Below are 17,154 nucleotides of genomic sequence, written 5' to 3' on the forward strand. Positions count from 1 at the left end.
ATCCCAATTGCCCGCATTTGGCCCATATCCCTCTATACCATCTTACCCATGAAACTATCTAAATGCTTTTTAAAAGAAAATTGTACCCACCTCTACTACTACCTCTGGCAGCTTGTTCCAGACACTCACCACCCTGTGTGTGAAACAATTGCCCCTCTGGGCACTTTTGTATCTCTCCCCTCTCACCTTAAACCTATGCCCTCTAGTTTTAAATTCCCCTATCTTTGGGAAAAGATATTGACTATCTAGCTGATCTGTGCCCCTCATTATTTTATAGACCTCTATAAGATCACCCCTCAGCCTCCCACGCTCCAGAGAAAAAAGTCCCAGTCTATCCAGCCTCTCCTTATAACTCAATCCATCAACTCCCGGTTGCATCCTAGTAAATCTTTTCTGCATTCTTTCTAGTTTAATATCCTTTCTATAATAGGGTGACCAGAATTGCACGCAGTATTCCAAGCGTGGCTGCACCAATCTCTTGTACAACTTCAACAAGACGGCCCAACTTCAATGTTCTGACCGATGAAACCAAGCGTGCCAAATGCCTTCTTCACCACTGTCCACCTGTGACTCCACTTTCAAGGAGCTATGAACATGTACCCCTAAATCTCTTTGTTCTGTAACTCTCTCCAACGCCCTACCATTAACTGAGTAAGTCCTGCCCTGGTTCAACCTACCAAAATGCATCACCTCGCATTTGTCTAAATTAAACTCCATCTGCCCATCTTGAGGCAGCACACCACTTTCTCAAGGGCAATTAGAGATGGACAATAAATGCTGACCCGGCCAGTGATGCTACATCCCTTGAATAAATAATTTGGTTTTGTTTTTGTGAAAATATGGCAACTCCATTAATTGTTCTGGGCAGGCTTTACATAGGAATTGCAAAACAAATGTGACCCAACTTAACAGTTTAATGTTAATGGAATTGTTTGAATCAGGATACAAGTAGGCAAGCCTAACGTAATAGCAGTAAAACTGTTCAACAGTTTTTGGAAAATATGGTTGCAGCATATTAACATTGTTCTGCATTTAGCAATCTAACAATTCTATTTTGAATATTTTAGGGCAGATATAGTTAGGAGTGTACTTACCTGGTCAGCTTAATGGTTTTCCTGAAGTCATTAGTGATGGGAGGTTTGTAGCCTCCCTTTCGTAACAAGGAATCTATGGTTTGAATGTGGTCCCAACCTGTAGAAAAGTACAAGGCAGGCCAGATCTTAAAACATGGTGTAAAGTTACCTTCCTCAGATACAAACTGAACAGTCATAGGAGCATCAGGTCACAGGTTGGAATCCAATCACTATTTTAAAATAAGCATATGGAGTACAGCAGTATGGTTAAATGCAGAAAAAGCTACTAAAAATGTTACTTTAAAATTGGGAAAGAGGGAAATCTGTGTTATACTGTACATAAAGCACAACATTGACCTTGCTCCTTCGCAACCTCCGGCAGGTATGTGGCGGTGCGTTTTGATCCTTTTTCATTGATGAATTCTATTCTAATGCCATGTACACCCACCTGGAAGAAATTGGCAGCTTCATTAGAATGAGATATGTAAAAATTAAACTATGAGGTTTTAGTACTTTATTTAGACTTGACCTTCCCCAGGGTATTGTTTTTTTCTCTCAAGAGATTATATGGCTTTGCTCAATACAAATTATACCTCCAAAGTAGCACCAATGAGTAATAACACTGCACGAGGAAAGGTGATTCAGGAATGAAATATAAAGGCAAGTCAAATCCTGATGGAGGAAATTCAATAAAGATTTGAAGATAAATACCAAACGGCGTGGAATAGAACAGGGAAATAGAATTAGAGTAGAAAGCACAGCTGTGGCGGGAAGGCTGACACTATTGTGTGGAGGAATACCATTGGTAAATTGAAATAAGCAACAATAATACTTTGCTATACCCTTGAGCTGAACACCAAAGCGTCGGAATGGAGACGCAAAAAATCTTTATGGAGCAACTGGAAAATAATATTGATTACTGATGTTTGCTCAAAATGGATCACAGAATGGTTACAGCACAGAGCTTGTCCATTCAGCCTTCCTAGCTGTGCTGGTTCTCTGAAGGAGCAATTCCCCTGTAGCCCTACGGATTCTTCAGTTTCAAATACTAATCCAATTTCCTCTTGGATACTACAATTGAAGCTGGCTCCACCACACTGAAGCAGTGCAGTTGAGATCCTAACCTCACACTGCGTGAACAAGATTTTTTCATGTCTCCACTGCTTTTATTTTGCCAATCACCTTAAATCCTTCTCCCCTGGCTTTCAATTCTTTGAAAGGGAGGTTTCTTTCTATCTACTTTGTCCAGATCCCTCATGATTTTGAATACCTCCATCAAATCTCCTCCTATCTCTAATCTGAGGAAAACAACACAACTTCTCCAATCTATCTGCATAACTGAAGTTCTTCTTCCCTAGAAGCATTCTTATGAATATTTTCTGCACTCCCTCTAAAATCTTAACATCATTCCTCAAATATAACACCCTGAACTGGGCACAATAATCCAGGTTGAACCAGTGACTTTAACGTAACTCCCTTGCTTTTGTACTCTTTGCCCCTATAAAAATGTAAAGTTAATCCTAATTAATTTGTAGGAAATAGCAGTACATTGATCCAAAAGATTATACAAGTGCCGATGCAGATTCAAGCTTTGCCTGGATAATACTAGTATAATATTGCCAAAAATGTGCTTTAAAATTTATGGGAATATTTTATGACCAACATTTTTGATAATAGATAACCATAAGAAAGAGAGGAATGATGCCAGATGGGGACTAGATATTAAACTAAGCTTCATTCTCATTGCTTTAACCACTCTGAACCCCAAAATATCAAACTTTTACTCACTCTAGACATCTTTTCTAATAGCATTCAGAGGTCATTTTATTTTTCTATTTTATTGATGTTGCACAACGTAGGAGAATTAAAGATGTACTCATTGCCTTTCAGAATGGGCAAAAGTCGATTTCTTGCCTTAAAACTAAACAGCAAAGTTCAATTACATTAACATGGTTTTTAAAAAAATTACATTTATATAGTACAGTAAAAACAATCTTTCAGAACACATTAAAGGGAACAGCCATGGGAACCGAGCAAGAAATGGGAGGGTGGGGGACAGATTTTGAGGCAGAGGTAACAAGACAGATGAGGTTGCAGGTGAGATATCCAAAGCGCTAGAGCATAATTTCCAAAGGTTTGGGCAATGATGCACCAATGATGTAATGCAACCAAGAGAGGGTCAGAAATACAGTCAACCATAGTTGGATGAGCAAAGACTATGTTGAGTTGGAGGGTTGGAGAAGGTAATAAAAGCAAAACGTAGTGAGGCAAATGAACAGACTTGAAGATCAGAGTTTGGAAGTTAAGACTATGGGGGAGCAAATGACAATGGAGAATGATCAGTTGTGGGACAAACTGCAGATCTATGCTGAACTGGAGTGGTTGCTTTTGTACTACATGCCGCCCTCATAAAACCCTAAATGTAACTTGCTTTTATGACTTTTCCTTCACATACAAGCACTTAAATGATGTATTTGCAACCCTGGGTGCCTATTACTTAAGTTCCTTCAGTATTTTTCCATCAGGTATTCCTCATACTCCAAGTATCAGCTCACACTTGCCTATTAAATTCTATTTCTCAGCTGTCATTCCATCATTTGCAGTCCTCCTGAAATCCAATACGACTGTCCTTGCATGGTTTATTTTTTACCTATCGGGGTGCAGTCTACATATCTCCAGCAATGGTTCTCGTTCCTCCGCCACCTTTGCCATTCCTCAAAGATTTAACTGTTGCCCCTTCTTTATCCACATGCTCATCTTTGGGCACATTCTAAATAATTATTTCATGGCACGTGAGCATCATTAGCAAGGCCAGCACTTATCGCACATCCGTAACTGGGCTCAAGAAGGGCATCTGGAGGCATGGGCGGAAATATCGCCAGGTACGCAAATGATATCCAGTTCTATCTTTGCACTGACAGGTTGCTTGATGTTCACCAAAGCCTCAGTGAAGCAATTGATTTTGGCCCTTGCCATACATCCCGCTCATTTTCACTGATCCTCACCTGTTTGCAGTCTTGGTGCTTTGTGAAACCCTGAGCTGAGCTTTAAAGCTACTTTAAAAGACACCTCACACTGTGCTGTGTCGACATCAACTGCTCCACAAATAGAATGTTTTACACATGCATTTTTAAACTCCAAATTCTACTGTTCCAACTTGAGCACGATCATGCCGGCCATTCACATCAACTGCTGCTGCAAGCGAGGCCATAGAATTTGGCACTCAACCAAATCTCCGTTCATTGCAGCGGGACCAGAAAATCCTGCCAGTGTGAATGGCTGGAAGATTCTGTCCCTTGTCTTTTACATCCTATAATTTTCATGAACTCCTAATTTTCCAAAACTTCCACAGCATGGATTCTATCACGCACCAAATCTCTCTTGTATCACCTCCCATCTTTATTGAACTACACTGGCTCCCAGATCAACAATACTTTTAATTCAAAAATCCTGTATACAAGTCCTACCCAATAACTCCGCAACTTCCTCTAGCTCGATTTCTCTTCAAACACTTCATTTCAGTCTATGAAGCTTCTAATCGCCCATCTTAATATTTCCTTTGTCAATTGTTACCTATTTATGCTCCTCTGAAACATCTTAGGATGTTAAATTTACATTACAAACACAAGCTGCTGTTGTAATCATTACTGCTTCAAGAACCTCAGAATGTGACAACCTTAAAATTAGACTCAAGTCAGTTTATAGTGAAATCAGAAAGTATATTTTCCCTGCACAAAAGATAGTGGAAAGCTGGGACTCTCCTCAAATACGGCATGCATGCTGGATCAACTGAAATTTGGGATATGAAGCATGGATTAATGGCACTAATGATCTAAGAAATGGTGGGACAGGCCCAAATAGCTGTTTGACTGTTCCAATGGTGTACTTTTTTCAACCTTTACTGCAACATTTTTAAAACTCCCATGATGGGAAGTGGAGATAGCAATAGCGGCCATTTGAGACAAGGCACCACGACAGCAGCGTACAAAACCTCCTGCACTCAGCAATATACAATAAATGCTGACCAGCCAGAAAGCACTAAGATACTAGATGAAATGCTGCATAATGTGGATGCAAAAAGGGGAAGGTCATGGGGCATGTCAAGTATGCATCCAGTGTACGTCCATCCCTCTTTATTCCCCTGCCCAGGTGGGCTACAGTGGCTTCAAATTATTGAAAAACCACCCCAAAATTTCCACTAAACAAACAAATTACTTTTTGAAAATTGCTGCCACAACCTCAGGAGAATGCAATTCGAACTTATTTTGAACTACATTAGTACAAATTTAGAGTTAGTTTTTCTAGGATGTAGAGATTCAGTAACAATTACTTACCTCCCAATCTAAATAATCTCCAACATCTTCAAAGTTGGTAAGAAGGGACACTGAGCAGAAAAGCCGTGGTAACTCTTCCCTCGTCATTGGAGGGAAGCGACTGTCTTTAAGGGCACTACAAGAGACAGAAAAAAAATCCTCGATGAATTTGAAATTCAGACCATTACAAAATCATGGATTTATTGACCAGGATTTTGAAGTTGGTAGTGGAAATGACCTGAAAGAAAGCTGTGAGATCCCTGTCCCTTTCCTGACATCGCTAAAGTCAAGGGATCTTCAGGTAGTGAGCAATATTGATGTCAAATGGGTAGGCAGCTAATCACACTGAAGTATTTGCATAGATAGCGAACCAGGAGTAAAATGCACGAATACTGCTTTGTTTTGAATTACATTTTACAGAAATTCATGATTAGAACATATATACGGGATTAAGGCAGAAACTGAAACTAAAAAGATGGTATTTATCATTAATGGAGAAAATTGATATTCCACAAAAGTTTTTCCAGAGAGGTTTTTCAGTTATAATTATGAACCTAACTTCCATTTAAGAATCCAGTTACACTTCATTCAACAAGATGCAACTTGAGTGTTTTTTCAGCAAGGCTAACAGTGTAAAAGAACAAGTTTCATCAGTTCAGCAATTTCTATTTGATTGCAGTCTGCAGGGCACAGGATACCCAACGGAGAAGCGCAGGGTAATTTCTGGATTTGAGCACTCAACTGCACATGTGCAAGCTCCAGAAGTTGCTCTCAGTTGCAGAGGAGCAATGATGGCAAGTGACATAATACTACCACAAAATCTGGTCCTTCCTTAGAGTTTATGTAGCATAATGGATCAATGTGGGAAACGCAATGCATACTAGAATTATCAAACTTGGTGAATAAACCAGGCTACAGTCGCACGATACAACACTTCACTCAACTTTCAGAGTATTGTTCCTACAAGATCAAGCTGCACAACTTTTGCAAAATTCTGCATTCAACCATGGGCAAAACTGGTACAGTGCCCCAAATTCAGCTATCTGAAAATTGGAGGTGTCCAAAACCCTTTTTTTTTATAAAAGCGGGTCATACAAGAATTTTAACAGCTATTAAATTAATGCAGAAAACATACTGGCTTGTTCGGGAAATTGCTGTATGGGCATGGTGGTGTGCCCAATAGTTACCTGCTTTGTGAACCTGCACTCAGAGGTCAGAGAGAACCGCGATCCCACCACTCAGCACAGAAACATTCATGGAGTTGTATTTCTTTGCACAACTTCCATCTTGGATGTTCCTCTCGTGATGCTGTGACCCGAGGTGAACATTACTTTTTAGGTTGTGGCCTTAAAACACTATCCAGCTTCAGTGTGGCTGCCTTAGATTTAGACTTGGTCTCTGTAAATCTTTATTTCGTTACACTACAGGCGCTGTGAAATGCTTCAGGATGTTTTACTGAAAGCTAGCAAGTTCCAAAATCCGGCACAGACTGAAGTTGCTGGTTTTGAGACTCTACCTGTAATATCTAAAACTTAACTGTTTTGCGAACTGGGGCAGCACGGTAGCACAGTGGTTAGCACTGCTGCTTCACAGCTCCAGGGTCCCGGGTTCGATTCCCGGCTCGGGTCACTGTCTGTGTGGAGTTTGCACATTCTCCTCGTGTCTGCGTGGGTTTCCTCCGGGTGCTCCGGTTTCCTCCCACAGTCCAAAGATGTGCGGGTTAGGTTGATTGGCCAGGTTAAAAATGTCCCTTAGAGTCCTGGGATGCGTAGGTTAGAGGGATTAGCGGGTAAAATATGTGGGGGTAGGGCCTGGGTGGGATTGTGGTCGGTGCAGACTCGATGGGCCGAATGGCCTCCTTCTGCACTGTAGGGTTTCTATGTTTCATATCTGACTTTACTTTCATAGAATTCTTTTAAACTTCCCACACCACCTTTGGGAACTTGAACTGGGAAATCTGAACAGTATATACAACTGACTTGTTTCTATAAGTCTCTTTATATAATATTAAATATTTATCCCATTAAATGAAATTGCTGTACTGCCATTCTATCAAAATAGCAGACCGTAGCATTAAAAAAAAAATCAATGTAATACATTATAAACACACACAAAGTAGCAACCATCATAGGTTAAAAACACATCATGAGTTTCAATCATTTCTAGTATTCCAATGTGCCACATATAGAATGTGCAGAGAATCATATGGTGCTTGCTATGCTTGCTTAAAGAATAGTATGGATTTGTACTCTGGGGTTTTATTTATTTCTTGATATTCATTGCAAATCTGTGTTTTTCTGAATGGACAGAAGATTGTCAGAGTTGGTAGCTAACCTCTTACTATGTTTCTGGCAGGTGAAGTGTCATGTCTGGAGCACAATTTTGCAAAATTATCCCTCTATTATTAATGTATACAGCCATTTAACTTTTGGCTATTCATAAAAGATCAGATCAGAACAGGAGCGAGAAATGATCTTGGTTTGGAAGATCAAGATGTAGGCTCAGTTTTGGTGGAGATGAGAAATAATAATCAAAGTCATCACTGGTGGGAATAGTTGAGAGAGTAGCTATTCCATAGCACAGGAATACAAATCAAATTACAAGGCGGCACAATCATGGGAGATTTGAGTCTTTATAAGGATTGGACAAATCAAATTGGCAAAGGTAGCTTGGAGAACAGGTTCATAGAATGTATTTAGATGGTTTCTTCGAACAATACATTCTGCAACCAAAGGATCAGGGTATTTTAGATCTGGTAATGTGTATTAGGATGGGATTAATTAATGACCTCACAGTAATGCGTTCTCTTGGTACGAGTAATCATAACATGCTAGAATTTCACATTCAATTTGAGGACCAGAAATGTGGGACTAAAACTCGAGTCTTAACAAATAAAAACAATTACAAGGCAAGAAGAAAGATTTGCCAAAAGTGGAATTGGAAAATTGGCGAAATTGTAGGACAGTAGAGAAGCAATGACAGACATTTAAGGAGACATTCCAAAACTCTCAAAATTATTCTCCATTGAGAAAGAAAGACTCTGCAAGAAGGGTTCACTATCATTGACTAACTAAGTTAAGGATGCGATGAAATTGAAAGAAAAGGCATACAATGCTGCCTAGGTTAGTGGCAAGTCAGATGGGGCAAATTTTAGAAACCAGCAAAGGATGACTAAAAAAAAGGGGAGAAAGTGTACGAGAGAAGACTAGAAACAAATGTAAAATAATCAGTAAAAACTTCTACAGATATATAAAAATTAAAGAATAGCTAAGTGAGCATTGGTCCCCGAGAAGGTAACACTGGGGAAATGGGAAACAAATGAAATGGCAGAGTCTTTGAAAAGTGTTTTGTATCTGTCTCTGTAGAAGACATTAAAAGCAACCCATGAATAGTGGGAAATCATGGGGAAAAATGGAGACAGGAACTTAAAACTGTCACGATCTCCAGAGAAAACATACTAGGAAAACAAATAGACAAAGACTGACAAGTTCCCTAGACCTGATGGCCTGCATTCTAGGATCTTAAATGAATTGGCTGCATTTAAAGTTTATTTATTAGTCACAAGTAAGGCTTACATTAACACTGCAAAGAAGTTGCTGTGAAATTCCCCCAGTCATCACAGTCCGGCACCTGTTTGGGTACATACATCTAACCAGCACATCTTTCAAAATGAGGGGGGAAACTGGAGCACCCAGAGGAAACCCACACAGACACGGGGAGAACATGCAAATTCCACACAGACAGTGACCCAAGCCGGGAACTGAACCAGGTTCCTGGCGCTGTGAAACAGCAGTACTAACCACTGTACTACCGTGTCGCCCTTGTTGAATTTAGTGAATGCATTATAATGTAGGAAGTGTATCAATCTATTGTTCAGCAGAGTCCCACAAACACTGGCATAAAAATGACCTAATTTTTTCGTGACATTGACAAATAAATATTGGCCAGAACAATAGGGAGAATTCCCTTGGTGTCCTAGAACATAGAACAGTACAGCACAGTACAGGCCCTTCGGCCCACGATGTTGTGCCGAACCTTTTCCGAAACGAAGATCAAGCTATCCCACTCCTTATCATTCTAGTGTGCTCCATGTGCCTATCCAATAACCGCTTGAAAGTTCCTAAAGTGTCCGACTCCACTATCACAGCAGGCAGTCCATTCCACACCCCAACCACTCTCCGAGTAAAGAACCTACCTCGTACATCCCTCCTCTATCTTCCAACACGAACCTTATAGTTATGCCCCCTAGTAACAGCTACATCCACCCGAGGAAATAGTCTCTGAACGTCCACTCTATCTATCCCCCCATATCATCTTATAAACCTCTATTAAGTCGCCTCTCAACTTCCTCCGCTCTAAAGAGAAAAGCCCGAGCTCCCCCAACCTTTCCACATAAGACCTACCCTCCAAACCAGGCAGCATCCTGGTAAATTTCCTTTGCACTCTTTCCAGTGCTTCCACATCCTTCTTATAGTGAGGTGACCAGAACTGCACACAATATTCCAAATGTGGTCTCACCAAGGTCCTCTACAGTTGCAGCATAACCCCACGGCTCTTAAACTCAAACGCCCTGTTAATAAATGCTAACACACTATAGGCCTTCTTCACGGCTCTATCCACCTGAGTGGCAACCTTCAGAGATCTGTAGATATGAACCCCAAGATCTCTCTGTTCCTCCACATTCCTCAGAACCCTACCTTTGACCCTGTAATCCGCATTCAAATTTGTCCTACCAAAATGAATCACCTCGCACTTATCAGGGTTAAACTCCATCTGCCATTTTTCGGCCCAGCTCTGCATCCTATCAATGTCTCTTGGCAGCCTACAACAGCCCTCCACCTCATCCACTACTCCACCAAACTTGGTGTCATCAGCAAATTTACTGACCCACCCTTCAGCCCCCTCCTCCAAGTCATTTATAAAAATCACAAATAGCAGAGGACCCAGCACTGATCCTTGTGGTACACCGCTGGTAACTGGTCTCCAGTCTGAAAATTTTCCATCCATCACCACCCTCTGTCTTCTATGAGATAGCCAGTTACTTTTCCAATCGGCCAAATTTCCCTCTATCCCACACCTCCTTACTTTCTTCATGAGCCTACCATGGGGGACCTTATTAAACACCTTACTAAAATCCATGTATATGACATCAACTGCCCTACCTTCATCAACACACTTAGTTACCTCCTCAAAAAATTCAATCAAATTTGTGAGGCAAGACTTCCCCTTCACGAATCCGTGTTGACTATCCCGGATTAAGCTGCATCTTTCTAAATGGTCGTAAATCCTATCCCTCAGGATCTTTTCCATTAACTTACTGACCACTGAAGTAAGACTAACCGGCCTATAATTCCTATTTCCTTTCTTGAACAGAGGAACAACATTCGCCACTCTCCAGTCCTCTGGCACTATCCCCGTGGACAGTGAGGACCCAAAGATCAAAGCCAAAGGCTCTGCAATCTCATCCCTTGCCTCCCAAAGAATCCTAGGATATATCTCATCTGGCCCAGGGACTTAGCAATTTTGAAAAACCTGAAGGTTGATAAGACATCTTCCCTCAGAACATCTGCCTCCTCCAGCCTATCAGCCTGTATCTCACACTCATCCTCAGAAACATGGCCCCTCTCCTTGGTGAACACTGAAGAAAAGTATTCATTCATCGCCTTTCCTATCTCTTCTGACTCCATGCACAAGTTCCCACTACTGTCCTTGACCGGCCCGAACCTCACCCTGGTCATTCTTTTATTCCTCACATAAGAGTAAAAAGCCTTGGGGTTTTCCTTGATCCGACCCGCCAAGGACTTCTCATGCCCCCTCCTAGCTCTCCCAAGCCCTTTTTTTAAAGCTCATTCCTTGCTAACTTGTAACCCTCAATGGACCCAAGTGAACCTTGTTTTCTCATCCTTACGTACACTTCCTTCTTCTTGACAAGACATTCAAGCTCTTTTGTGAACCATGGTTCCCTCACTCGACCATTTCCTCCCTGCCTGACAGGGACATACCTATCAAGAACATGCAGTATTTGTTCCTTGAACAAGCTCCACTTTTCATTTGTGCCTTTCCCTGACAGTTTCTGTTCCCATCTTATGCTCCCTAATTCTTGCCTAATCGCATCATAATTACGCCTCCCCCAATTATAAACCTTGCCCTGCCGTACGGCCCTATCCCTCTCCATTGCAATAACGAAAGACACCGAATTGTGGTCGCTATCTCCAAGGTGCTATCCCACAGCCAAATCTAACACTTGGCCCGGTTCATTTCCCAGTACCAAATCCAATGTGGCCCGCCCTCTATGTGGCCTATCGCACATATTGTGTCAGGAAACCCTCCTGCACACACTGTACAAAAACTGCCCCATCCGAACTATTCAGGTTCCAATCAATATTTGGAAAGTTAAAGTCACCCATGACAACTACCATGACCTCCACACCTATCCATAATCTGCTTTGCAATTTCTTCCTCCACATCTCTATTACTATTTGGGGGCCTATAGACAACTCCTAAAAACGTGACTGCTCCTTTCCTATTTCTAACTTCAGCCCATATTACCTCAGTAGGCAGATCCCGCTCGAACTGCCTTTCTGCAGCCGTTAAACTGTCCTTGATTAACAATGCTACTCCTCTTTTACCAGCTTCCCTACACTTACTGAGGGATCAGTGCTGTGACTTTTGCTGTTTGTAATATATGATTGAGGAAAATGTAATTGGTTTGATTAGTAAGTTTGCGGACGACAAAGGTTGGTGGATTTGCGGATAGCAATGAGGATACATCAGGATATAAGAACATAAGAACATAAGAAATAGGAGCAGGAGTAGGCCATCTAGCCCCTCGAGCCTGCCCCGCCATTCAATAAGATCATGGCTGATCTGACGTGGATCAGTACCACTTACCCGCCTGATCCCCATAACCCTTAATTCCCTTACCGATCAGGAATCCATCCATCCGCGCTTTAAACATATTCAGCGAGGTAGCCTCCACCACCTCAGCGGGCAGAGAATTCCAGAGATTCACCACCCTCTGGGAGAAGAAGTTCCTCCTCAACTCTGTCTTAAACCGACCCCCCTTTATTTTGAGGCTGTGTCCTCTAGTTTTAACTTCCTTACTAAGTGGAAAGAATCTCTCCGCCTCCACCCTATCCAGCCCCCGCATTATCTTATAAGTCTCCATAAGATCCCCCCTCATCCTTCTAAACTCCAACGAGTACAAACCCAATCTCCTCAGCCTCTCCTCATAATCCAAACCCCTCATCTCCGGTATCAACCTGGTGAACCTTCTCTGCACTCCCTCCAATGCCAATATATCCTTCCTCATAAAAGGGGACCAATACTGCACACAGTATTCCAGCTGCGGCCTCACCAATGCCCTGTACAGGTGCATCAAGACATCCCTGCTTTTATATTCTATCCCCCTCGCAATATAGGCCAACATCCCATTTGCCTTCTTGATCACCTGTTGTACCTGTAGACTGGGCTTGTGCGTCTCATGCACAAGGACCCCCAGGTCCCTTTGCACGGTAGCATGTTTTAATTTGTTTCCATTGAGATAGTAATCCCATTTGTTATTATTTCCTCCAAAGTGTATAACCTCGCATTTATCAACGTTATACTCCATTTGCCATATCCTCGCCCACTCACTCAGCCTGTCCAAATCTCTCTGCAGATCTTCTCCGTCCTCCACACGATTCACTTTTCCACTTATCTTTGTGTCGTCTGCAAACTTCGTTACCCTACACTCCGTCCCCTCCTCCAGATCATCTATATAAATGGTAAACAGTTGCAGCCCGAGTACTGATCCCTGCGGCACGCCACTAGTTACCTTCCTCCAACCGGAAAAACACCCATTTATTCCGACTCTTTGCTTCCTGTCGGATAGCCAGTCCCCAATCCACTTTAACACACTACCCCCAACTCCGTGTGCCCTAATCTTCTTCAGCAGCCTTTTATGGGGCACCTTATCAAACGCCTTTTGGAAATCCAAAAACACCGCATCCACCGGTTCTCCTCCATCAACCGCCCTAGTCACATCTTCATAAAAATCCAACATGTTCGTCAAGCACGACTTTCCCCTCATGAATCCATGCTGCGTCTGATTGATTGAACCATTTCTATCCAGATGCCCTGCTATCTCTTCTTTAATAATGGATTCCAGCATTTTCCCTACTACAGACGTTAAGCTGACCGGCCTATAGTTACCCGCCTTTTGTCTCCTTCCTTTTTTAAACAGCGGCGTTACATTAGCCATTTTCCAATCAACCGGCACTACCCCAGAATGCAACGAGTTTTGATAAATAATCACTAACGCATCCACTATTACCTCTGACATTTCTTTCAATACCCTGGGATGCATTCCATCCGGACCCGGGGACTTATCCACCTTCAGTCCCATTAGTCTACCCAGCACTGCCTCTCTGGTAACATTAATTGTATTAAGTATTTCTCCTGCTGCCAACCCTCTATCGTTAATATTTGGCAAACTATTTGTGTCCTCCACCGTGAAGACCGACACAAAAAACTTATTTAAAGACTCAGCCATATCCTTATTTCCCACTATTAACTCCCCCCTCTCGTCCTCCAAGGGTCCAACATTCACTCTAGCCACTCTATTCCTTTTTATATATTTATAAAAACTTTTACTATCATTTTTATATTAATTGCTAGCCTAGCTTCATAGTCTATCCTTCCTTTCTTTATCGCTTTCTTAGTCTCTCTTTGTTGTTTCTTAAATTTTTCCCAATCACTTGTTTCTCCACTATTTTTGGCCACTCTGTTCGCAGCTGTTTTTATTTTAATACTCTCCTTTATTTCCTTCGTTATCCACGGCTGGTTCTCCCTTTTCTTACAATCCTTGTTTTTTGCTGGAATATATTTTTGCTGAGAACTGAAAAGGATCTCCTTAAAAATCCTCCACTGTTCCTCAGCTATCCTACCTGCCAGCCTGCTCTCCCAGTCTACCTTAGCCAATTCATCCCTCATCCTATCATATTTCCCTCTGTTCAAACAGAGGACACTGGTTTGGGACCAAACTTTCTCCTCTTCCATCTGAATCAGAAATTCGACCATATTGTGGTCACTAGACCCAGGAGGGTCCTTCACAATAAGATCCTTAATTCTACCTACCTCGTTACACAATACCAGATCCAAAATAGCTCGTTCCCTCGTCGGTTCCGTACCATGCTGTTCAAGGAAACTATCCCGACAGCATTCTAAGAACTCTTCCTCCATTCCACCCTTACCGACTTGAGTCTGCCAGTCAATGTGCATGTTGAAGTCCCCCATGATTATTGCCGTTCCGTTTTTACACACATCCCTTATCTGCTTGTTTACAGCCCTCCCTACCTCAACATTATTATTTGGGGGCCTATATACCACACCTACTAGTGTCTTTCTCCCTCTACTATTCCTCATCTCTACCCATAATGATTCCACGTTTTGTTCCTCAGAGCCTATGTCATCCCTCAGTACTACCCTGATATTATCTCTTATTAATAGCGCGACCCCACCACCTTTTCCTTCCTGTCTATTCTTCCTAAACGCCTGATACCCCTGGATATTCATCTCCCAGTCCTGGTCACCTTTCAGCCACGTTTCTGTAATGGCCACTAGATCGTACCCACTTGTGCTGATTTGCACCATCAACTCATTTACCTTGTTCCGAATGCTTCGTGCATTCAGGCAAAGTGTCCTTATTCCAGCTTTTATCTGGACCCGCTTTGATGAGTCGCGAACACCCTCTCCCTCTACTCCCTTATCTAAATTACCGCCTTCATTCACTTGCACCCTCTCCTCTACCATTATGGATCGGTTGGCGACTTGGCAGAGAGATGCCAGATGGAGTTTAATCCGGACAAATGCGAGGTAATGCATTTTGGAAGATCTAATAGAGATAGGAAATATACAGTAAATGGCAGAACCCTTGAAAGCATTGATAGGCAAAGAGATCTGGGTGTACAGGTACACAGGTCACCGAAAGTGGCAACGCAGGTGGAGAAGGTAGTCAAGATGGCATACAGCATGCTTGCCTTCATTGGCCAGGGCATTGAGTTTAAAAATTGGCAAGTCATGTTGCAGCTTTATAGAACCTTATGCCGCACTTGGAATATAGTGTTCAATTCTGGTTGCCACACTACCAGAAGGATGTGGAGGCTTTGGAGAGGGTACAGAAAAGATTTACCAGGATATTGCCTGGTATGGGGGGCATTAGCTAGGAGGAGAGGTTGGAGAAACTTGGATTGTTTTCACTGGAGCGACAGAGGTTGAGGGGCGACCTGATAGAAGTCTACAAGATTATGAGGGGCATGGACAGAGTGGATAGTCAGAAGCTTTTTCCCAAGGTGGAAGAGTCAATTACTAGGGGGCACAGGTTTAAGGGGCAAGGTTTAAAGGAGATGTACGAGGCAGATGTTTTGCACAGTAAGATAAGGTTCCCCATGGTAAGCTTTTGCATGAAATACGGACGCATGGGATTGAGGGTGATTTAGTGGTTTGGATCAGGAATTGGCTAGCTGGAAGAAAACAGAGGGTGGTGGTTGATGGGAAATATTCATCCTGGAGTTCAGTTACTAGTGGTGTACCGCAAGGATCTGTTTTGGGGCCACTGCTGTTTGTCATTTTTATTAATGACCTGGATGAAGGCATGGAAGGATGGATTAGTAAATTTGCGGATGACACTAAAGTCGGTGGAGTTGTAGACAGTGCGGAGGGAAGTGGCAGGTTACAGAGGGACATAGATAAGCTGCAGAGCTGGGCTGAGAGGTGGCAAATGGAGTTTAATGCGGAAAAGTGTGAGGTGATTCACTTTGGAAGGAGTAACAGGAATACAGAGTACTGGGCTAATGGTAAGATACTTGGTAGTGTGGATGAACAGAGGGATCTGGGTGTCCATGTGCATAGATCCCTGAAAGTTGGCACCCAGGTTGATAGGGTTGTTAAGGCGGTGTACGGTGTGTTAGCTTTTATTGGTAGAGGGATTGAGTTTCGGAGCAGGAGGTCATATTGCAACTGTACAAAACTCTGGTGCGGCCGCATTTGGAGTATTGCGTACAGTTCTGGTCGCCGTATAATAGGAAAGATGTGGAAGTGTTGGAAAGGGTGCAGAGGAGATTTACCAGGATGTTGCCTGGTATGGTGGGAAAATCGTATGATGAAAAGCTGAGGGGCTTGAGGTTGTTTTCATTAGAGAGAAGGAGGTTAAGAGGTGACTTAATAGAGGCATACAAGATGATCAGAGGATTAGATAGGGTGGATAGTGAGAGCCTTTTTCCTCGGATGGTGATGGCTAGCACGAGGGGACATAGCTTTAAATTGAGGGGTGAGATATATAGGACAGATGCTAGAGGTAGGTTCTTTACTCAGAGAGTAGCAAGGGCGTGGAATGCCCTGCCTGCAGCAGTAGTGGACTCGTCAACATTAAGAGCATTCAAATGGTTATTGGATAAACATATGGATGATATTGGAATAGTGTAGATTAGAGGGGCTTTAGATTGGTTCCACTGGTTGGCGCAACAGAGGGCCAAAGGGCCTGTACTGCGCTGTAATGTTCTATGTTCTAGTGGGTGCCTAGAACTCGTGGCCGGGGGAGGTAGTGGAAGCGGATACGGTAATGACCTTTAAGGGGCGTCTTGACAAATACATGAATAGGATGGGAATAGAGGGATATGGTCCCCGGACGGGTAGAGAGTTTTAGTTAAGTCGGGCAGCATGGTCAGTGCAGGCTTGGCGGGCCGAAGGGCCTGTTCCTGTCCTGTAATTTTCTTTGTTCTTTGGTCATT

General features: G+C 42.6%; 1 protein-coding gene across 1 annotated transcript in view; it reads right to left on the bottom strand.

Moving 5' to 3' along the window:
* The window catches only part of LOC144493065 (nuclear protein AMMECR1-like), a 141,266-nt gene that overhangs the window by 23,156 nt on the left and 100,956 nt on the right, over positions 1–17,154 (bottom strand). The window contains exons 3-5 of the mRNA XM_078211926.1: positions 5,408–5,522; positions 1,431–1,521; positions 1,095–1,191 (exon numbers count right to left, since the gene is read on the bottom strand). Of these exons, the coding sequence (XP_078068052.1) occupies positions 1,095–1,191; positions 1,431–1,521; positions 5,408–5,522 (303 nt within the window). The remainder of the gene's footprint in view (positions 1–1,094; positions 1,192–1,430; positions 1,522–5,407; positions 5,523–17,154) is intronic.

This window comes from Mustelus asterias, chromosome 4, assembly GCF_964213995.1.
Source record: "Mustelus asterias chromosome 4, sMusAst1.hap1.1, whole genome shotgun sequence".
Classification (NCBI taxonomy): domain Eukaryota; kingdom Metazoa; phylum Chordata; class Chondrichthyes; order Carcharhiniformes; family Triakidae; genus Mustelus; species Mustelus asterias.